The sequence below is a fragment of the Oncorhynchus keta genome, chromosome 25, assembly GCF_023373465.1.
Source record: "Oncorhynchus keta strain PuntledgeMale-10-30-2019 chromosome 25, Oket_V2, whole genome shotgun sequence".
Classification (NCBI taxonomy): domain Eukaryota; kingdom Metazoa; phylum Chordata; class Actinopteri; order Salmoniformes; family Salmonidae; genus Oncorhynchus; species Oncorhynchus keta.
The window spans coordinates 24,916,619-24,939,238 of NC_068445.1; the positions used below are offsets into that span (position 1 = coordinate 24,916,619).

At 42.4% G+C, this 22,620-nt stretch overlaps 3 protein-coding genes across 4 annotated transcripts; 2 read left to right on the forward strand and 1 right to left on the reverse strand.

Annotated features, from left to right (window-relative positions):
* The first annotated feature begins 200 nt into the window (after window positions 1–200).
* Window positions 201–3,240, forward strand: LOC118357938 (potassium voltage-gated channel subfamily V member 2-like). Its single transcript, XM_035735247.2, has 2 exons — window positions 201–1,649; window positions 2,273–3,240. The coding sequence occupies exons 1-2, from the start codon at window positions 315–317 to the stop codon at window positions 2,531–2,533; spliced, it is 1,596 nt and encodes a 531-aa protein (XP_035591140.1). The 5' UTR covers window positions 201–314; the 3' UTR covers window positions 2,534–3,240.
* A 3,703-nt stretch (window positions 3,241–6,943) lies between these two features.
* Window positions 6,944–8,978, forward strand: LOC118358442 (purpurin-like). Its single transcript, XM_035736277.2, has 6 exons — window positions 6,944–7,266; window positions 7,443–7,561; window positions 7,757–7,893; window positions 8,096–8,208; window positions 8,313–8,525; window positions 8,829–8,978. Exons 2-6 carry the CDS (start codon window positions 7,445–7,447, stop codon window positions 8,837–8,839), a joined length of 591 nt encoding a protein of 196 aa, XP_035592170.1. The 5' UTR covers window positions 6,944–7,266; window positions 7,443–7,444; the 3' UTR covers window positions 8,840–8,978.
* idua (alpha-L-iduronidase) lies at window positions 8,737–21,741 on the reverse strand. Of its 2 annotated transcripts, XM_035736279.2 has the most exons (15): window positions 21,677–21,741; window positions 21,346–21,424; window positions 20,677–20,817; window positions 20,458–20,540; window positions 14,344–14,451; window positions 14,142–14,237; window positions 13,772–13,974; window positions 13,399–13,578; window positions 12,977–13,193; window positions 12,457–12,666; window positions 10,602–10,723; window positions 10,287–10,412; window positions 10,070–10,146; window positions 9,899–9,999; window positions 8,737–9,793 (listed from the first exon to the last, which is right to left on the reverse strand). In XM_035736279.2, exons 3-15 carry the CDS (start codon window positions 20,697–20,699, stop codon window positions 9,693–9,695), a joined length of 1,647 nt encoding a protein of 548 aa, XP_035592172.1. In that variant the 5' UTR covers window positions 20,700–20,817; window positions 21,346–21,424; window positions 21,677–21,741; the 3' UTR covers window positions 8,737–9,692. The 2 variants fall into 2 exon arrangements, with proteins under 2 accessions (XP_035592172.1, XP_035592171.1); XM_035736278.2 differs by lacking the exon at window positions 21,677–21,741 and having other exon boundaries at window positions 21,346–21,670.
* Window positions 21,742–22,620: the final 879 nt, after the last annotated feature.

A 22,620-nucleotide genomic window follows, 5' to 3' on the forward strand; every position in this document is an offset into this window, starting at 1 on the left:
AGTGAGTTGATGAAGTGTGTTCACTGACAGACATATGTGTATTTATTAGGGATCCCCACTCTTCCTGGGGTCCAAACACATTAAAGCACTTACATTACACACAGGGCCAGAGGAGCTTGGGAGGGGATAATGGTATGTAAATATTCTGTAAGCACATGGATCCTCTGTCAGCATCATTGATGGGGCCGTGGCACGCAATGCATCCCGCTAACATCCTCTGCATGTGCTTAATCAGAGGGGGGTATTAAAGTAGAACAGTAATGCTCCCAGATTTCAATCTGCCGTCTGCTGTATAGCCCACGGAAGGCAACGACATGGGAAGCACCGGGAGGATGCTCAACCTTTGGAACAGGAGGCAGAGCCTCTTCCCTAACTACAAAGTCACCGGGCCTAGTGCTGAACTTAGAAGACCCTCAGAAGACAGCACCCTTCCATTCACCAAGGACAGCTGTATAAAAGAGTGGAATTCCATGCAGGAACTGAGCAAGGACATTTATGACATCTACTCTGAGTATGAGGATGAGGAAGATGAGAAGCCTTTGGCTCTTCTTTCAAGGCTGGCTTCACCCACCAAGAATTACAATCTCAACATCAATGTTGGGGGAAAGTCCTATCAGATAGCTTACCGGTTGGCGGCCAGGTACCCCAAAACTAGGATAGGGCGGCTTGCCACCTATACAGACCACAACAAGAAACTGGACCTGTGTGACGATTACCAAGTCAAGAAAAATGAGTACTTCTTCGACAGGGACCCAGAGATTTTCAACAACATCTTCACCTTCTACAGAACTGGGGTGCTGTGGATAAAAGATGAGCTGTGTCCCAGAAACTTTCTGGAGGAGATCAACTACTGGGGTGTGAGGATCAAGAACACCCACCGCTGCTGCCGGATTTCCTTTGAGGAGCGACAGGACGAAATAAACGAGCAGCTGAACATCCAGAGAGAGCTGGAGGCCGAGGTGGAGATCGAGGAGAATGAGGAGCTGTTTCAGGACATGTTCATGGGCCATAACCGCAGAGTGATCTGGAACCTAATGGAAAAACCTTTCTCATCTGTCCCTGCCAAGCTCATGGCCTTGGTCTCCAGCCTGTTTGTCCTGGTATCCCTGGTGGCAATGACACTCAACACAGTAGAGGATATGCAGTACAAGACTCCCTCTGGCCAATTGAGCGGGAAGACCTACTGTGAATTTGTGGAGTCTCTGTGCATTGCTTTTTTCACCATGGAGTATCTGCTCAGGCTGGTGTCCACACCTGACCTCCAGACTTTCGCCAGGAGCATGCTCAACACGGTGGACCTGATCGCTATTCTACCTCAGTACCTGCAGCTGGCTTTGGAGTGCTTTGAAAACAATGACTATGTGAAGCACGAACACGACATGAGGACAGTTGGGCAGGTGGGGAAGCTGGGCCAGGTGTTGCGGATTATGCGGCTGATGCGTATATTTCGTATCTTGAAGCTGGCGCGCCACTCCACCGGACTGAGGGCGTTTGGCTTCACACTCCGCCAGTGCTACCAGCAGGTGGGCTGCCTCTTCCTCTTCATTGCCATGGGAATCTTCGCCTTCTCTGCCATGGTCTACACTGTGGAGCATGACGTGCCCCAAACCAACTTCACAAGCATCCCCCATGCATGGTGGTGGGCTGCTGTAAGTATATTAGTTCACAATAGACCGTTAGGAGTTTTTTAAAAGTCAAACTTTCATTCTCTGTAGCTTTATATTCAGCTTTATTTCTGGTGATCTTCCAGCGATGATGCAGGGAGGCTCAGGTCTGGCTTCAGGTCTGTAGTGTGTCTGGTCTATGGCTCGCTCTGTAGTCACCTCACAATACTACCTACTGCACTGTGTACTAATGGCTGTCAGTGGCCACTAACTGAATGATAAGCTTAAACACTGATCAAAGTACCAGTAACTGTTTCATATGAACTGCATGGCCTGACATGATTTAAATGGATGGTTTATATGGTTCCTGGATAGTGTCTTAATACTATAATGCTATTACAGGGTGGACCTTAGGTCAGCGCACCTCCATTAGAATATGTGTATCTGTCCATGTCCATGCCTGTTCACATGAAGCATGCCGTATGTGCTTAATTATGATCAACATTCTGGACATAAAGTCAGGCCACTATTAGGCCCTGTATATATCTTTCTGAAAGGGTATGATAAGAATTTCTTAAGTCGTGACTGAAGTGGGACAGATAACACTTTTACATTTTCCCTGTGAAAGGGGTTCAAGTTCCATAACTCTTGTAATTTCTGCCCTCCAGGTCAGCATCTCCACCGTGGGCTATGGAGACATGTATCCAGAGACCATCCTGGGGCGTCTCTTTGCTTTCTTCTGTATTTCCTTTGGAATCATACTGAACGGACTACCCATCTCCATCCTCTTCAACAAGTTCTCAGACTACTACGCCAAACTGAAATCCCACGAGTACACCGCAAACATGAAGAACCGGGGGAAAATTAGGTTTGCCAAAAGGACAGCAATGAAGATCTCACTTTGTTGTGGAGTTGGACACACTACATGATGCTACAGCTAACTGTTTAGGACTCTATAAGACACAATATCTGCCTGATCTTTCTTACATTGGCAACATATATAGTATCGGGTTGAATAAAGTAATGTTAACTTTGAAATTGCTGAAAACCCATGCACCCTTTTGTCTTACCCATCAGATATGCTTCCCCAGGGGTGGAAATGGGAGGGAGTCTGGGGGAAGGGGGTTCTGGACGTGAAAACGTTTTGCGATGTAAAATGTTGCATTTCACATTGAATTCATAGATTTTACATTGGAGGGATACAGGAGTGATTTTCTTTCTCCATTTCTACCCCTGCACTTCACACATATTATCAAATGAGAGTGCTTCTCCCCCAAAAGGTAGGCCTGTTAACAATACCATATAGACAGTGCATTGTCATAAAGAGCTCCACAGCTATGGAGCAACTTGCCCTGTCAGGTCAAGTTGATTCTATTTGCTCCTTTTTTATATATATTTTTATGCATTTAATGATTTAAACACTTTCTACTTTGCTTAATGTCCTTTATGTCACATGCTGCTTCTCAGTTTTTATTTGTATTTTTTGAACACTTGAATAACATGGAGCTTTAATGAGATTTGATTTTGCAATCATATCTTGTACGCTCAATAAAGAGAAATAATGCTACATGATTTTTGTATGTGCCGTTATATTACTGCTGCAGAGGCAAACATGGTCACTCACTAATAAAGCAATGATGTGTACATTTTGCAACGCAATGTGATTTAAATATGTCCACAGTTTCAGCCCCCCCACCCCCTCACAGGTTTTCTGGCAGGCTATTCCAGAGGCTGTGAGCATAATAACTAAAGAGAGGGGTTGTTGTAAATGTGTCCACACCTGACCTCCAGATTTTCGCCAGGAGCATGCTCAACAAGGTGGACCTGATCACTATTCTACCTCAGTACCTGCAGCTGGCTTTGGAGTGCTTTGAAAACAATGACTACGTGAAGCATGACATAAGGACAGTTGGGCAGGTGGGGAAGCTGGGCCAAGCCTAAAGGAAGAGAGGGGTTGTTGTAAATTGCTGCCATTCATTTGTCATGCCGAGCAAGATTGAGGCCAAATCCCAGATGGAAAAACTAAACAACATATTTTACCTACTGATTGTGAAGGTATGTTTTGCATCATTAAAATAGGCTTTGGAATGTATGAACACTTTACCATGATGATAAGCTTTCTGTAGCAGCAAATACATTCACTACAGCAGGAGTAGATCCCATACTCTACTAATCTGTCTGATCCTGCCCAATTAGCCTGCTACCTGGCTGAAGCAAAGACCCACAAAAGCTTGCAGCTGCTGGCATCTTGTGGTTAGTGTTGATAGAGCAGAAGGTGGTGAACGATTTTAATAAGTCACACTTGATAATCTAGAACATTTAGCTCAATACTCGGTTATGAAATTTAGGGTTATAAAGTTTGATAAAATTAAGATATTTTTTGTAATTTTATAAAACATATGAACCACGAGTGAATTTGAAGGGGGGTTTCACTAGTTATCACAGCCACAAAGTTAAATGTCCATATCGTAAAAATTCATGACAACAACAAACATGAGGTTTTTGGTCTTAATGTAAGGTTAGGATTAGGCATACAATTAGCAATGTGGTTGATGTTAGGATTAGGTTTAAAAATTGATTTTAAAAAGAGACATTGTTGAAATAGAAATGTCTTTGACATTGTGGCTTTGGTAACGCTATATGGGATCATTGGGACTGTTTCATTACAGTATTTTCAATGGTTTAATCCATGATTAAGGTTAGGTAAGGGTTATGGTTAACGGGAGGGACATCCCAAGGATTCCAGATAGCGCTAACAAAATTAGACACCGGCAATTTCCCACAATCCTTTTCATCAGTAGAGTGACCTCTGGTGCTGTTGTTGTGCAAAATTTCGGAGCAGGCTAACCAACACAAACCAGCAGCAAAATGGTCCCTCCAGTGGCAGTGTCACCGCTTATTAAGGTTTGTGGCAACACATTTGTGTAACATGCTGTTGAAAGTAGTTTTGTTTAAAAATAAATCGTGAATTGTTTCCTAATTTGCAGCGAATAAGTTGCATAACAATGCTGCATTGTCCGAGACCTCTGCCAAACTAGACAGCTGGCTAACTAACAACCTAGCTATTGGAATAATTAATAACGTTAGCTAGCTACATTTTCAACACATAGCTATTACTTCCAAACCTGCAATCATTTGCGCATGTTATGCATCAGCTGACAGTTTTGACATTGCATGCAGATTGTTGTTGTGGACTACCAAGTGGCGCAGCGGTCTACCCTGGTTCGATTCCAGGCTGTATCACAACTGGCCGTGATGGGGAGGCCCATAAGGCGGTGCACAATTGGCCCTGTGTCGTTGGGATTTGGCCTGGGTAGGCTGTCATTGTAAATAAGAATTTGTTCTTAACTGACTTGCCTAGTTAAATAAATGTGAAATAAAAAAGCCCGTGAATTAGCTAGCGTTTGTCTAATGTTAGCGTTAAATCATTGCCTGAGTGATACTGTCTGATATGCGTAATTTGTTTCTCATTACAGACCGCAAGGTACTCAGCTTTGTTAGCTGGTATAGTATTTGGCAAGAGGAGATATGGTGAGTTGTGAACCTTAAATAAAGGTTTTGCATTGACTCACACTGTGCAGACAGGCGGCATGCCGTATGGACGCCTCAGGTGGTGGCATACTAACGTTAGAGTACAAATGTCCTATACTGTGGCCACAGACTAACGTTAGCTGAACTAGCAACCTTAACATTGAAGCCATGCAGACACTGACCTCCAACTTGTTGAAAACCTGCAATAACATGGGATTCTTCATAGTTGTAAACATAAATAGATTATCATATGGTGTTTGATTTTTTTTTCAGAAGTAATTCCATTTTAAGTTTTGATTTTAACACTCTCTCCCCCTCTAAATTAATTTCAGATGAACTAAAGCCTATTGCTGCAGAGGAAAGAAGGATTGAGGAAGAGGAGAAGAAGGTTCGTGAAGAACAAGAGAAAATTGCCAAGGCGCTAGCAGAAGGTAAACGTCCATGTTTGTTTTTAAGAGATTACTGGCAAATTTGCTCTCATGTTTGTCCTTTTAAGTAAACACATTTGCATGCTTGGATATAGGTCCATCAATAGGTATTTTGCATGTTCTATAGGAATAGCCTGAATAACAACATATGGCAGTAAAAACAGCTGCTTTATTTTATTCAACACTTGATTGTTTCTGTATAGAAACTTGACACCTACTTTTTTTTCTGGTCTCTCACTACAGCCAGTGAAGAGTCCATTTTGAAATGAGCTGGCACTGGGAGAAGTTACTGTGAAGCTCTTCACACTGCTCCTGTATTGTTCCACTCTTATTTTCCTGGATATACTTGGTCCAAAATTCTCCGGCACAGTTATTTTACTGACGTGTGCACTCTAACCGATAAACCCTCACTTGGTCTGGAGACCAAATATAGTTTTTTGTAGTCATTTACATGGCATATAAAATAATGGCTTGCTATTTGGATTCAACTGTAATATCACAAATGCACTATTGTAAGTAAAGTTAAATGTTTGTACCCTTGTTACACACCCTCATGACAATGTCATACATGCTACTTGATAAATAAATGGTAAATATTTATTCTGTCTTTGAATCATCATTCTTTCATCCTTTCTCCATTTTCCTTGCACTTGCTTCAATAACTTATTTTTTTTTGTCACACTTCCTTTGTTTTTGAGTAATGGATATGCTATAATGGATCCCCCCCCATTATTACAAACATTATTACATGAAACAAGATCGTACTGTTCTGTGTCATGGCCATGCACGTAAATAGGACGACTGTGGTTTGCTGTCATGACTGGAGTGGAGCAGACCCTTGACCTGGAACTGTGTTGTCATGGTCGAAAGCCAAAGGTGCCAAGACGCAGTAATTCAAGCTCATCCCCAGGCAACAATGACAGAAGTGGTTAATTATAGAAAAAGACAAATGCTTTATTTGTCAACTATATCTATAGTGCACAGTATATATTAGCAAGGGATGATCCAATGTATGGCTTTGCTCACTGAAATAATTTTCAGAAATGACACTTATGCACCCATTTCACCTGGCGTCAACCCTCTTGTATAATGTGCTTCAGCGGTCTGTCCAAGAACATTTTGTCTGGGATTACAGAACCAAACTGGTGCAACAGATCATGTTATGTAACCCAGGGGCATTAACAGTCCCACGTGGACTGTTAATTTCATAAAGCATGTATTCTTACAATTGAATAATTGTTTACTCTTCAACTGCCTGAACTTGATATCCAATCCCTGATTATTAATCATTGTTCAATGAATATGTTACCAACTGATAAGACATGCATGTCATTTATTTCCATGTCACTAAAGAACTATCTAATACCTTGGTATTGCCATGCCCATATGTAAACAGTACTTTGGCTTGGCTAAGGTAAACTAATTCCCTAGATATGCTTTCTCTGTGTTTAGACTAGAAAATACCCTTGCTACAATTACATAAAGCCATTTCATTGTGTATGGGAGAGTGCAACAGTTTTTGGGTAGGATTTTGTTAACTGGATTAGTAATAGATTAAGATTTAACCCTCCACTTAGGACCAAGATGTGAAAATATAATCAGTGAGCTCGTCTGTGCCTTGTGTATATAAGGATTCTAGACAGAAGAGAAACGCATACCTGCAACTTCATCGAAGCTTAACCTCTTGCTTTGTCCCTGAAAAGGTACGTTTTTGCTACTTTTCGTGGGAATGTTAAAATGTTGCTGTGAATTTATGTTATGGGCTTTTTATAAAAATGTAGTTACCAATTGAGAGGACCAGCTATTGTGCTTTATCAAAATATTGATTTTGTTTTTATTACATATGAAGTTATACTTATGGAATTTGTCTCTTCTCTAGAAATGGACTTCCATATGCTGGCCCTTGTGGTGGTGCTCCTGGCGGGTCTGGAGCAGAGTTGGGCTGCCTCCTGTGTGGTGGACAGCTTCAATGTCAAGGAGGACTTTGACCCCAAGAGAGTGAGTAAAACAAACAGTCCTCTATAGAAGACCAAACTGTCCTGCAAGGCCCTACATCTGTTTTTATGTGCTAGTGCCACAGTACACAGCTAGAAAAATAGTTGCAACACTCCTGCTCCAGTATGGAGGAAATAATAATTGCCTAGGCTACCTGCAAGGCTCTTCAACCAACCAGTTTATCTGTGTGTGCTCCAGTACGCAGGGAAGTGGTACGCTCTGCAGAAGAAGGACCCTGAGGGACTGTTCCTCCAGGACAACATCTCAGCTGAGTACACCATCGGTGACGACGGCTCCATGGTCGCCGCCTCCAAGGGACGTGTCACACTTTTTGGGTAAGAGCTGCCTGGAGGTTATTTCTGATGAAATGGTAAGTCTTAAAAGTAGTAATAGTCTTAAATGGAACATGGCTTTCCAAATCTGTGTATAAGGGTCAAACTGAAAACCTTACATCTACTACATGTTTGTAACTTAGCCATTTTACATGAATACTGTATCTATGATAAGTTGATTGGAAATACTTTCCCCTATTTACAGATTCTGGGTTGTGTGCGCTGACATGGCTGCCCAGTACACTGTGCCAGACTCTACCACCCCTGGAAAGATGTTCATGAACTACCAGGGCCTGGCCAGCTATCTGTCCAGCGGAGGTACGTCTACTAAATATACCGTTATACACAAATACACTTACAGATGCAGAAATAACAACTAGTAAGCTGCGCACGATACTCACAATACTCTCCTCTTCTCTCAGGTGACAACTACTGGGTGATTGACACCGACTATGACAACTATGCCATCACATATGCCTGCCGTACCCTGAAGGATGATGGAAGCTGTGAGGATGGCTACTCCCTGATATTCTCCCGTAACCCCCGTGGCCTGCCACCAGCCATCCAGAGGAGCATTCGCGCCAAGCAGGAAGAGATCTGCATGGCTGGACAATTTGAGCCCGTGCTGCAGTCTGGTATGGGTTACATTTTTCATATTTTATTTATAAAGCCCTTACATCAACAATTGTTATGAAATGCTTTATAGTAATCCGGACTACACCATCAAAGAGGAAGGATCAGTGTTGTCTGCATTACTGTAAATGCTGAGTGCCGCCTTTAAACATTCACTGAGAGTTACTTAACTCATCTCCTACTCAACAAATATTTATGACCAGCATAAATGTGCTTTGTACAACTAAAGCAAATGTTTATTTTTGGGATGTCCAACAAATTTAGCATCCCAGTTGACCCTCTTCTGATTTTTCTCTGCTCAACAGGAGCTTGCTGAATGTCTACTATGAAGGAACTGCTGCCAAGGGATCCCTACAACGTGCTGGCTTGGACAGAGATATTTACTGATGACTGAAGAGGGAAATCGCATAAGATTTTTTTATATAAAAATTATATTATGCCCCTCATGTACAGTACCAGTCAAAAGTTTGGACACCTACTTTATTTTCTACATTGTAGAAGACATCAAAACTATGAAATAACACATATGGAATCATATAGTACCCAAAAATGTTAAAGTGAAGTGAAGCTGGTTGAGAGAATGCCAAGTGTGCAAAGCTGTCGAAGGTTAAATGCAGCAACTTTGAAGAATCTAAAATCTTCTGAAATTTTTAACACTTTTTTGGTGACAACATGATTCCATATGTGTTCTTTCATAGTTTGCCTTCACTATTATTCTACAATGTAAAAATGTAGTAGGTGTCAACATTTGAGTGGTACTGTATATAAAAGTAATTGTACATTTGAGCATGACGCCTGCACCAATCCAATGGAGGTAGACTCTACATCACATTAACACCACTATGTTATTGCTCATTCACTGTTCGCAACAATAGAGTTTAAAGAAACTTAGTTGGCTTGGTGAGTACATTGTCCAGGGGAAAAACATGAGCATTGTAATGTTATCACTGTCTCATGAGCATTAAAAAAATATTCAAAAATGGTAAGTGGTTTTACTTATTGATTGTGAAATTACAAAATATTTGTATGGAAAAATTATTCCATGTAAACAAACATATCAGACTAAGTCAATAATGCTGATTTATATTTTCTGAAAGTAAAAATTTTACAAACAAAATATGCTTTTGTACAATCAGTCATGGTGCCATGTAGGAAACACTAGTTACATTTTAGTTTTCCTCTGAATATTTCTCAGTCAGTGAATATTCTCCAGTTCTTCCCCAGTAGTCCACAGCTCGTACTCTGTAGCTACCACTAACCTCCAGGTTTTCTGTAATCAAATGACACATTTTCAAATGTGAATCCACAATGCTTAATACAGGCCAACTATTGCATAAGATCACAAAAGAAAGTTAACTTTCTAAACCATTTTTACCTGGTGAATATACATAGGACGTGAAAATGGTATCCCGGGTGTTTACCCTCTTGAATTCTTCCTGGTCTTTGGAGAACTCCACCTCAAAAGTCTTAATGCACCTACAAAAAAATAAGACATGTCAACTCACCACTAAGTAGAAGAGCCCCCCCCCAAAAAAAAAGTACTTACTTGGAATTTACACAATCATCTTTCCACACAATCATAACTTGGCTTTTTGTGATGCTGATGAATCGCAATCCATTCACCTTATAGGAGATCAATAAAATACAGTTAGGGTGTTGATGATTTAACAGGACAGTTTGAAAATACCATCCTAAGAAATTAATTAATCACCAAGGTGTGGATAATACTGTCATCAAAGCCCATGTCAGCTGGTGGCACTGACCTGGTCTGGTGTGGCCTTGGGCTGGGCACACACATGTATGAGGAGGACAGAGGGCACATAGAGCTTGGCCCACATGGTCAGGATGCCTTCAGCAGGGAAGGGCAGAGGTCCATCCACCTGAGGATCCTAGGGTTAAATCAACAAACCATTCAGCTCAGCTACAATGGCTGTAGTTCATTCCATAAAAAACTGACCATGTTCATACATTGATGTCACTTAAAAAGAAGAGGAATTTATGATGTGATTGACTGAAATACAAGCTTAGTTATTTGAGAGAAATGTTATTTTCATGGAAGAGGGTGTTTTTCTTTGTACCTCAATGTTCCTCAGCTGTCTGAACTGCTCTGCTGTGGGGTAGTCTGGGCTGCCCATGCTCTGCCACAGCTGGGATGGGTTGGTCACATTGTTGTCCAGGTAATATGTTACATACACAAGTCCTAAAGTCAAAATCACAATTCATGAAACTGCTGAAGTCACTATTTTGCTCATCTACTAACAGTTCAAATCCAATACTTACGGAACTGCTAATACATTTGAATCCAACTGCAATTTTGTTTGCAACATCAAAGAAAAATTTACGGTTGACTATATACAGTGCTTTCAGAAAGTATTCAAACTCCTTGACTTTATCCACATTTTGTTACGTTACAGACTTATTCTAAAATGTATTCAATTGTTATTGTGTCAATATACACACAATACCCCATAATGATAAAACAAAATGTTTTTAGAAATGTTTGCTCATTTATTACAATTAAACTGAGACATCACATTTACATAAGTATTCAGACCCTTTACTCCACACCTTTGGCAGCGATTACAGCATTGGGACTTCTTGGGTATGACGCTACAAGCTTGGTACACTTGTATTTTGGGAGTTTCTCTGCAGATCCTCTCAAGCTCTGTCAGGTTGGATGGGGAGCATTGCTGCACAGATATTTTCAGGTCTCTCCAGAGATGTTTGATCAGGTTAAAGTCCGGATTCTGGCTGGACCACAAGAACATTCAGAAACTTGTCCCGAAGCCACTCCCTGCATTGTCTTGGCTGTGTGCTTAGGGTCGTTGTCCTGTTGGAAGGTGAACCTTAGCCCCAGTCTGAGGTCCTGAGCACTCTGGAGCAGGTTTTCATCAAGGATCTCTCTGTACTTTGTTCCGTTCGTCTTTGCCTCGATCCTGACTAGTCTCCCAGTCCCTGCCACTAAAAAAGGTCCCTACAGCATGATGCCGCCACCACCATGCTTCACCGTAGGGATGGTGCCAGGTTTCCTCCAGACATGGCGCTTGGCATTTAGACCAAAGAGTTCAATCTTGGTTTCATCAGACCAGAGAATCATGTTTCTCATGGTCTGAGAGTCTTTAGGTGTCTTTTGGAAAACTCAAAGCAGGCTGTCATGTGCCTTTTACTGAGGAGTGGCTTCCGTCTGGCCACTCTACCATAAAGCCTGATTGGTGGAGTGCTACACAGATGGTTGTCCTTCTGGAAGGTTCCTCCATCTCCACAGAGGAGCTCTGTCAAAGTGACCATTGGATTCTTCTTCACCTCCCTGACCAAGGCCTTTCTCCTCCGATTGCTCAGTTTGACCAGGCGGCCAGCTCTAGGAAGAGTCTTGGTGGTTCCAAACTTCTTCCGTTTAAGAATGATGGAGGCCACTGTTCTTGGGGACCTTCCATGCTGCAGACATTTTTTGGTACACCTCCCCAGATCTGTGTCGACACAATCCTTTCTCGGAGCTCTACAGACAATTCCTTTGACCTCATGGCTTTGTTTTGTGGAACCTTATATAGACAGATGTGTGCCTTTCCAAATCATGTTCAATAAATGTAATATAGCAAGTGGACTCCAAGTTGTAAAAATATCAAGGATGATCAATGGAAACAGGATGCACCTAAGCTCAATTTCGAGTCTCATAGAAAAGTGTCTGATTTACATAAGTACTAAGGTATGTTATTTATTTTATTTTTATACATTTGCAAAGACTTATAAAAATCTGTTTTTCGCTTTGTCATTATGGGGTATTGTGTGTAGATTTAGGATTTTTTATTCAATCCATTTTAGAATAAGGCTGTAACGTAACAATGTGGAAAAATGGAAGAGGTCTGAATTCTTTCTGAATGCACTCTACATATGAAGTAAAACTAAGTCCTGATTCAGACATTCGTCAACACCCACCTTGCTGTCCTGTGAATCCTTTGAGAGACACCCTAATGAGGTCGGTGGTGGTAGATGTGCTGGTGTCATCGCTGTTATAGATCAGCACAGTGGCTTGCCAGCTGTCAGAGGTCCAGGACATGAGGGGGTCATGGGTGCTGGCAAGGATCCCCACAGTGTTGTTGTCGGTCCCCCCAACCTCCACAACCTCAGACAGTACTTGAGTCTCTCCTTTTTGCAAAACAATAATAAAAAAACAAAACAATTTCATAAAAAGTTAGAACATCTGGGTAGACAGATTAAGTCCCACCTAAATTTGGTGGGAAAAAACAAGAACTGTTCTATACCTTATCACTACAAGAAAAGACAACAGCTATTGAAAATAACTACTTATTTATTATTATTTGTTTATGTGTAACTATGCTTTGCTCTATCTTGGCCAGGTCGCAGTTGTACATGAAAACTTATTCTCAACTGGCCTACCTGGTTAAATAAATAGAGCGAGCAGCCCCATGACGGTCACTACAGGAGAGAGCCTCACCGAGCAGAGCAAGCAGCCCCATGACGGTCAGTATAGGCTTCCTGAGCAGCTGGACGTGGGGGGGCTGGGTGTTGTTGATCTGGAAGCGGGCCGTCAAGGTGCGCTGAGTGAACGGATGAGGGTGGTAGCTGAGAAAGGCATTGTCATTGCTTAGCAGGGTGTAGTTGATGGTGTTGTTCTGGTCAGACAACAGCAGGTCCTGGTGTTGGGAGATCACCTGGTGGACAGCAGGGTTCGGGGTCAATTCCATTTCAATACAGTCAATTCAATAAGCACAGTATACTGAAATTCCAATTCCAATGTTCCTCAATGCATTTCAATGAGGAAAGTTTGGAATTTAAATGGAATTGACCCCAAACCTGATGGACATAGGAGATAACAATCAGGACAGATAACAGACAAGTCAGTTAACTGTTTCATACCTTGACAACCATGGCTGCATATGTCACATCAGCCCTCCACGCCAGAGGTTTGGACCAGCCCACCAATGGATCGGCCTCATCATTGTAAACTGGCAGAGTTCGGAAGAGAGGGAAGTGCTCCTGGATCTCTCTCACTGTCTGGATCTCCTGTTCCATGATGGGTAACGAATAGCCTCCACCCTGAAAGAAAGCAAAACCTAAACTTGAACTGAGTCTCACAAGTCCAAGTCAGTTTTCATCCTGAAACTGTGAGTGCTTCAATTGTCAGGATTAGGCACTGTTCTCTTGTTAGGAGACTAGAGTCAGACAGAGTAATTGTTCAAACATAGTAATGAAGGTGTGCAGTTTACACACACCACGGTCCCAGGCCCACCTTTTTGTGCAGGGCGATGTAGTCCAGCCGCACCCCTGTCTCCCCAGTGAAGAAATTGGTGCCATTGTAGCAGTGCTGCAGCATAGCCCAGCAGTAGGGGGAGTGTGGTGGGGTGTGGCAGGAGTCTCCTGGACCGCCCAAGCGCAGGGCCCTACTGGCAGCCCGCAGGCCCTCAGAACAGGCATCATAGTAGTTCAGGAACCCTGGAGGTGGAAGCAGACCAATAGCCTCTAGTGGATACTGAGATACAGACCACATACAAATTATTATTCATCAAATGAGATTATATTATGCTTTCTTTCATTCCTTACAGAAAGTATGATGGGACAGGACTGATGCCACCTGTGGGAATATTTGACATTTTTTATACCTTGGATAGACACAGTGACGTTGTCAAAGTCATGATTGTTCGGTTCATTCCATGTTTCAAAGTTCCACAGAGATACACTTCCCAAGCCATACTTCTCTGTAATTCAGGAGGAATAGTGTTAGTGAGTATACCATTTATATGAATGATCCATAAGGATACATAGGTGACTGTGTGTTCACCTATCACTGAACAGTATACTCACCAATATACCTCTTTGCAATGAGATGCACCAGGTTTCTCCACTCCACCACCTGCATTTTGTCTTCAAAGTTGGTGAAGTAGTTGTTCACACTGCCCATCAATTCAAAACCTGGAACAAACAAGTAGAAAAAAAACTCAATATGAACCATAGTCAAAAAATAAAATACTACTGAGAAAGCATATACTGAACAAAAATAAATGCAACATGTAAAGTTTTGGTTCCGTGAGCTGAAATAAGATCCCAGACATTTTCCATACACACAAAAAGTGTATTTTTCTCAACTGTTGTGCACAATTTTTTTTTTACATCCCTGTTATTGAGCATTTCTCTTTTGCCAAGATAATCCATCCCCCTGAATGGTATGGCATATCAAGAAACTGATTAAACAGCATGGTCATTACACAGGTGCATCTTGTGCTGGGTACAATAAAAGGCCACTCTAAAATGTGCAGTTTTGTCACGAAACACAAGGCCACAGATGTCTCAAGTTGAGGGAGCATGCAATTGGCATGTCCACCAGATCTGCTGCAAGAGAATTTAATGTTAATTTCTCTACCATATGCCGCCTCAAACGACATTTTAGAGAATTTGGCAGTACGTCCAACCGGCCTCACAACTGCAGACCACTTGTAACCACGCCAGCCTAGGACCTCCACATCCAGCTTCTTCACTTGCGGGATCATCTGAGACCATCACCCGGGCAACTGAATCATTTCTGCACAAGCTGTCAGGGAAGCTCATCTGCGTGCTCTTCGTCCTTACCAGAGTGTTGACATGACTGCAATTCGGCGTCGTATCCAACTTCAGTGGCCAAATGCTCACCTTCGATGGCCACTGGCACGCTGGAGAGGTGTGCTCTTCACAGATGAATCCCGGTATCAACTGTACCGGGCAGATGGTAGACATCGTGTATTGTGTCGTGTGGACGGGCAGTTTGCTGATGTCAATGTTGTGAACAGAGTGCCCCTTGGTGGTGGGGTTATGGTATGGGCTGGCATAAGCTACGGACAACAAACACAATTGCATTTTATCAATGGCAATTTGAATGGACAGAGATACCGTGACGAGATCCTGAGGCCCATTGTCATGCCATTCATCTGTTGCCATCACCTCATGTTTCAGCATGATAATGCATAACCCCATGTCACAAGGATCTGTACACAATTCCTGGGATATGAAAATGTCCCAGTTCTTCCGTGGCCTGTATACTCACAAAACATGTAAGCCAATGAGCATGTTTGGGATGCTCTCTCATACATACATACATACACACATTTATTTATTTATATATATATACACACACACACACACATCCTAGATCTGAATGAATGAAATATTCTTATTAAATACTTTTTTCTTTACATAGTTGAATGTGCTGACAACAAAATCACACAAAAATGATCAATGGAAATCAAATGTATCAACCCATGGAGGTCTGGATTTGGAGTCACACTCAAAATTAAAGTGGAAAACCACACTACAGGTGCGTCACCTGAGTGGGTTGATTCACTGATGTGGTCATCCTGTCTGGGTTGGCGCCCCCCTTTGGGTTGTGCCATGGCGGAGATCTTTGTGGGCTATACTCAGCCTTGTCTCGGGATGGTAAGTTGGTGGTTGAAGATGTCCCTCTAGTGGTGTGGGGGCTGTGCTTTGGCAAAGTGGGTGGGGTTATATCCTTCCTGTTTGGCCCTGTCCGGGGGTGTCCTCGGATGGGGCCACAGTGTCTCCTGACCCCTCCTGTCTCAGCCTCCAGTACTTATGCTGCAGTAGTTTGTGTCGGGGGGCTAGGGTCAGTTTGTTATGTCTGGAGTACTTATCCTGTCCTATTCGGTGTCCTGTGTGAATGTAAGTGTGCGTTCTCTAATTCTCTCCTTCTCTCTTTCTTTCTCTCTCTCGGAGGACCTGAGCCCTAGTACCATGCCCCAGGACTACCTGACATGATGACTCCTTGCTGTCCCCAGTCCACCTGACCGTGCTGCTACTCCAGTTTCAACTGTTCTGCCTTATTATTATACGACCATGCTGGTCATTTATGAACATTTGAACATCTTGGCCATGTTCTGTTATAATCTCCACCCGGCACAGCCAGAAGAGGACTGGCCACCCCACATAGCCTGGTTCCTCTCTAGGTTTCTTCCTAGGTTTTGGCCTTTCTAGGGAGTTTTTCCTAGCCACTGTGCTTCTACACCTGCATTGCTTGCTGTTTGGGGTTTTAGGCTGGGTTTCTGTACAGCACTTTGAGATATCAGCTGATGTACGAAGGGCTATATAAATAAATTTGATTTGATGTCCCAGATGTGCTCAGGTCTGGGGAACGGGCGGGCCAGTCCACAGCATCAATGCCTTCCTCTTGCAGGAACTGCTGACACACTCCAGCCACATGAGGTCTAGCATTGTCTTGCATTAGGAGGAACCCAGGGCCAACCGCACCAGCATATGGTCTCACAAGGGGTCTGAGGATCTCATCTCGGTACCTAATGGCAGTCAGGCTACCTCTGGCGAGCACATGGAGGGCTGTGCGGCCCCCCAAAGAAATGCCACCCCACACTATGACTGACCCAACGCCAAACCGGTCATGCTGAAGGATGTTGCAGGCAGCAGAACGTTCTCCACAGCGTCTCCAGACTCTGTCACGTCTGTCACATGTGCTCAGTGTGAACCTGCTTTCATCTGTGAAGAGCACAGGGCGCCAGTGGCGAATTTGCCAATCTTGGTGTTCTCTGGCAAATGCCAAACGTCCTGCACGGTGTTGGGCTGTAAGCACAACCCCCACCCTCATACCACCATCATGGAGTCTGTTTCTGACCGCTTGAGCAGACACATGCACATTTGTGGCCTGCTGGAGGTCATTTTGCAGGGCTCTGGCAGTGCTCCTCCTGCTCCTCCTTGCACAAAGGCGGAGGTAGCGGTCCTGCTGCTGGGTTGTTGCCCTCCTACGGCCTCCTCCACGTCTCCTGATGTACTGGCCTGTCTCCTGGTAGCGCCTCCATGCTCTGGACACTACGCTGACAGACACAGCAAACCTTCTTGCCACAGCTCGCATTGATGTGCCATCCTGGATGAGCTGCACTACCTGAGCCACTTGTGTGGGTTGTAGACTCCGTCTCATGCTACCACTAGAGTGAAAGCACCGCCAGCATTCAAAAGTGACCAAAACATCAGCCAGGAAGCATAGGAACTGAGAAGTGGTCTGTGGTCACCACATGCAGAACCACTCCTTTATTGGGGGTGTCTTGCTAATTGCCTATAATTTCCACCTGTTGTCTATTCCATTTGCACAACAGCATGTGAAATTTATTGTCAATCAGTGTTGCTTCCTAAGTGGACAGTTTGATTTCACAGGAAGTGTGATTGACTTGGAGTTACATTGTGTTGTCTAAGTGTGCCCTTTTTTTTGAGCAGTGTATTATATATATATATATATATATATACACACACACATTCATACACACACACATTCATACACATACATACGCATGTATGTATCTATGTACATTTTTAGTAGCGTACAAGCAGGTCAGCAACCAGGGGGAGACTCGTTGAAGCCTGGTGACAGACGGAGTATACATCATGAGACGATGGCTGTAACTGACAGTTAGACTTACAGGTTATGTCATTGTCTTTTGTTTGAATTGTTTACGTGTCCGCTGTGCGGGGGAAATGATAATACAAGCGGAACTACGTAGCTAATACTGTTGTAACGGGGATCATTATTGTAGCAACATATTTTTGGAGGGAAGGCAATCCTGCGCTGCGTTAGCTAAGTTTTCATGTCATCCGGTGTAGTTCATAAAGGTTGAAGAGTGTATGTTAGGATGAAGTGTGAATTCATGCCAGGAATAATAGGTGTGAAGTTTGATTTCCTCCCTTCTGTAATAAGCAGCCAATGAGGTATTTTTTCCTTTTATTCATGTGTTTAATCTGAACCCGTTATAACGCCGGTTAAACTGTTATGTATGTAAGCACTTCAGTGTGATACCAAGCTAATAAGTCACTCGTAACATAAGGTTGTAAGAGTGTGCTTAATTGTATTTTTCATTTACGGTACTTTATAGTTCTCAAGGAAGGTGATAATTCTGACTAAAACTACAGAATAAAGCCGCCAGTTAAAATCAAGGAACGGTTGTGCTCGTGGTTACTGGAGGGAGCAACAATGGCTCTATCTGCTGGACGTGCCAGGTCTCGATGGGCTCTCCACCCAGGACTAATTCGGGCTGATTGGGGAGTTCTTGAGTAATCAAGGGCTGATTGCTAACCAGCTGTACAAGCCCCATAAAGCTGCCAGAAGGGCAGCACACAGGGGAGGACTGGGAGAAGTAAGGTGACTTCTGTGTAGTTGAAGACGGTATCCTGGAGAGGGTCTCATTGGGGAGAACTATCCTTTTCTTTTGATTTATTATTTAATAAACACCCATGAAACAGAGCTAATCATACTCTGTCCGTGTCTGATCTGTGTAAACGTATTGACCCAACCTCCTGGTCTGTCACAAGATATATATATACACAGTTGAAGTCAGAATTTTATATACACTTAGGTTGGAGTCATTAAAACTGTTTTTTCAACCACTCCACAAATTTCTTGTTAAAACATAGTTTTGGCAAGTTAGTTAGGACATCTACTTTGTGCATAACGCAAGTAATTTTTCCAACAATTGTTTACAGACAGATTATTTCACTTATAATTCACTGTATCACAATTCCAGTGGGTCAGAAGTTTACATACACTAAGTTGACTGTGCCTTTAAACAGCTTGGAAAATTACAGAAAACGATATCATGACTTTCGAAGCTTCTGATAGGCTAATTGACATTATTTGAGTCAATTGGAAGTGTACCTGGGGATGTATTTCAAGGCCTACCTTCAAACTCAGTGCCTCTTTGCTTGACATCATGGGAAAATAAAAAGAAATCAGCCAAGACCTCAGAAAAAAAAAAAGTAAAAAAAAATGTAGACCACAAGTCTGGTTCATCCTTGGGAGCAATTTCCAAATGCCTGAAGGTACCACGTTCATCTGTACAAACAATAGTATGCAAGTATAAACACCATAGGACCATGCAGCTGTCATACCGCTCAGGAAGGAGACACGTTCTGTCTCCTAGAATCAATCCCAGAACAAAAGCAAAGGATCCTGTGAAGATGCTGGAGGAAACGGGTACAAATGTATCTACAATTACACAGTAAAACGAGTCCTATATCGACATAACCTGAAAGGCCGCTCAGCAAGGAAGAGCCACTGCTCCAAAACTGCAATAAAAAAGCCAGACTATGGTTTGCAACTGCACATGGGGACAAAGATGGTACTTTTTGGAGAAATGTCCTCTGGTCTGATGGAACAAAAATAGAACTGTTTGGCCATAATGACCATCGTTATGTTTGGAGGAAAAAGGGGGATGCTCGCAAGCAGAAGAACACCATCCCAAACGTGAAGCACGGAGGTGGCAGCATCATGCTGTGGGGGTCCTTTGCTGCAGGAGGGACTGGTGCACTTCACAAAATAGATGGCATCATGAGGTTGGAAAATTATGTTGATATATTGATGGGTCTTCCAAATGGGCAATAACCCCAAGCATACTTCCAAAGTTGTGGCAAAATGGCTTAAGGACAACAAAGTCAAGGTATTGGAGTGGCCATCACAAATCCCATAGAAAACCTGTGGGCAGAACTGAAAAAGCGTATGCGAGCAAGGAGGCCTGCCAACCTGACTCAGTTACTCCAGCTCTGTCAGGAGGAATGGGACAGAATTCACCCAACTAATTGTGGGAAGCTTGTGGAAGGCTACCTGACAAATTTGACCCAAGTTAAACAATTCAAAGGCAATGCTACCAAATACTAATTGAATGTATGTAAACTTCTGACCCACTGGGAATGTGATGAAAGAAATAAAAGCTTAAATAAATCACTCTACTATTATTCTGACATTTCACAATCTTAAAATAGTGGTGATCCTAACTGACCTAAAACAGAGGATTTTTACCTGGATTAAATGTCAGGAATTGTGAAACACTGAGTTAAATGTAGTTGGCTAAGGTGTATGCAAACTTCTGACTTCAACTATAATATATATATATATTTATATATAAAAGTCACCAGATCAGGTGGGTGAAAGTACTGTACCTGGGAGTAGTCCATTTATCCACAAGAGGTCAATCAGCTGGTCCAGTTGGCTAAAGTTGTACTGGAGTTCTCCTTTGTCAATGCTACAAAACAATACTTTGAATTAGATTAACGCAACATATCACAATGGAATATACAACATACAAAGGTCACTTAACATGTACATATTTGATTCACTAACCCACCTCAAGGCCCTAAAGCAGGCACCCCCATACTCACTGTGCTGTGATCAGCTCCAGCATCCAGTGGATCCGAACCTGCTGAATCCCCCCATGGGGGACTGAGCCCACGTAGGCCAGGTTCAGCTCCTGGTCCCTGCTCAGGTCATACTGGTTGGACTGGGTGTGTGGAAGAGGGGGGCTGGAGAGGGGAAGAAAGCATGTGTTTACAATTAACTGAGTCGTCGGGCAAATTGAGCCACCCATAGGGAATCCCTGTGTTTACCAAAGTCAATCAGATTTAAAAAACAGAAATACACCTTATGGAACAGCGGGCACAGTGAAGAGACACACATACACACGATAAAAACGTCCTCTACAAACAGATTTGGTATTGTAGATATGCGATAGTAGAGTAATGGCCTGAGGGAACACAGTTAATGCGTTGTGAAAAGTGTTATAGTAATATTTTGACTGCCTTAATGTTGTTGGACCCCAGAAAGAGTAGCTGCTAATGGGGGTCCTAAATAAATACGAATACAAAATAGCCTATGACAAATACTTTTTTGCATGTGATCCTGCCCTTATTTTAATAATAAGGTCGTTTTTTACAAATATTTTGTTTTAACACTGTTGCAAAGTGGTAATTGACTAACAGAAAGTAGCCATGGAAGGTAGCATAGCCACAAAATATGACTCTAAACTAAATCAAAAAGGTGCATTATCCTACCAGAAACCAGTGCTCCTCCAGAAATGTTTCAGATGTCCTGATGGCTTTCCGACATCCACTGTGATCTCATATGAAGAGCCTATAGCATTGGGTATTGTCATCAACAATGCAAAGACAAACAAGTTTACAGGATGCATCAAACTGAACATGTTAGCAAGACAGCTAACTCAAGCTACTAACAAAAACGTAGATAAACATAGTCGCACAAGTAATGGCTGCAAATGTTATGACATGTCTAGGAGCTAGGCATCATCCTTGAAATAAAGGAGCATTTTAAATTATACATGTCAGTACTTCAACGATAGCTAAGTACAGTAGTTTGTTGTCATACGTCAACGTAACAGTTCCGCTCGCTCAGCTGATTGTGACGACGTAAAACTCCAGCGACTTTTACTCTTGCCTACTACATTTCTTCGTAGCATAAAAAAATCTAACTCATGAAACAGTTTCCCAGCTTCATCTGGCACAAATTCTGGACGCTAAAGAGGTTGACATACATCTTAATTTAGAGGATGGTGACATAAAACAGTTGGTTAGTACCTGTTACACCAAGATACCAATGTGGGGAATGGTTTTTGCATGTTGTAAATTCCATCTTCATTAGACAAACTTATTTGTGGAGTTATAAATCTAAAGTTAATTAGAAATATAACAAGTCAACACAAGAACTCTGATAACACCCGTGTAGATGTGGTACAGTTTTAGTCTGAAATTGACATACACCTTAGCCAAATACATTTACACTCAGTTTCACAATTCCTGACATTCAATCCTAGTTAATCCTAGTTATTCTTTAAGGAATACCTAGGATAGGATAAAGTAATCCTTCTCACCCCCCCTTAAAAGATTTAGATGCACTATTGTAAAGTGGCTGTTCCACTGGATGTCATAAGGTGAATGCACCAATTTGTAAGTCGCTCTGGATAAGAGCGTCTGCTAAATGACTTAAATGTAAATGTATGTAAATGTTAAAATTCCCTGTTGTAGGTCAGTTAGGATCGCCGATTTATTTTAAGAATGTGAAATGTCAGAATAATAGTAGAGAGAATGCTTTATTTCAGCTTTTATTTCTTCCATCACATTCCCACTGGGTCAGAAGTTTACATACACTCAATTAGTATTTGGTAGCATTGCCTTTAAATTGTTTAACATGGATCAAACGTTTCAGGTAGCCTTCCACAAGCTTCCCACACTAAGTTAGGTGAATTTTGGCCCATTCCTCCTGACAGAGCTGGTGTAACTGAGTCAGGTTGGCAGGCCTCCTTGCTCACACAT

Bases quoted from the DNA above. Each gene is read 5' to 3' on its own strand.
- LOC118357938 (XM_035735247.2), top strand. From the start codon at position 315: ATGGGAAGCACCGGGAGGATGCTCAACCTTTGGAACAGGAGGCAGAGC. The intron at 1,650-2,272 runs GTAAGTATATTA...TCTGCCCTCCAG, and splicing joins ATGCATGGTGGTGGGCTGCT to GTCAGCATCTCCACCGTGGG.
- LOC118358442 (XM_035736277.2), top strand. From the start codon at position 7,445: ATGGACTTCCATATGCTGGCCCTTGTGGTGGTGCTCCTGGCGGGTCTG. The intron at 7,562-7,756 runs GTGAGTAAAACA...TGTGTGCTCCAG, and splicing joins AGGACTTTGACCCCAAGAGA to TACGCAGGGAAGTGGTACGC. The intron at 7,894-8,095 runs GTAAGAGCTGCC...CCCTATTTACAG, and splicing joins GGACGTGTCACACTTTTTGG to ATTCTGGGTTGTGTGCGCTG.
- idua (XM_035736278.2), bottom strand. From the start codon at position 21,494: ATGTTCAGTTTGATGCATCCTGTAAACTTGTTTGTCTTTGCATTGTTG. The intron at 20,818-21,345 runs GTAGGATAATGC...TCCCCTCTCCAG, and splicing joins TGGAGGAGCACTGGTTTCTG to CCCCCCTCTTCCACACACCC. The intron at 14,238-14,343 runs GTGAGTATACTG...CCTGAATTACAG, and splicing joins CATTGCAAAGAGGTATATTG to AGAAGTATGGCTTGGGAAGT.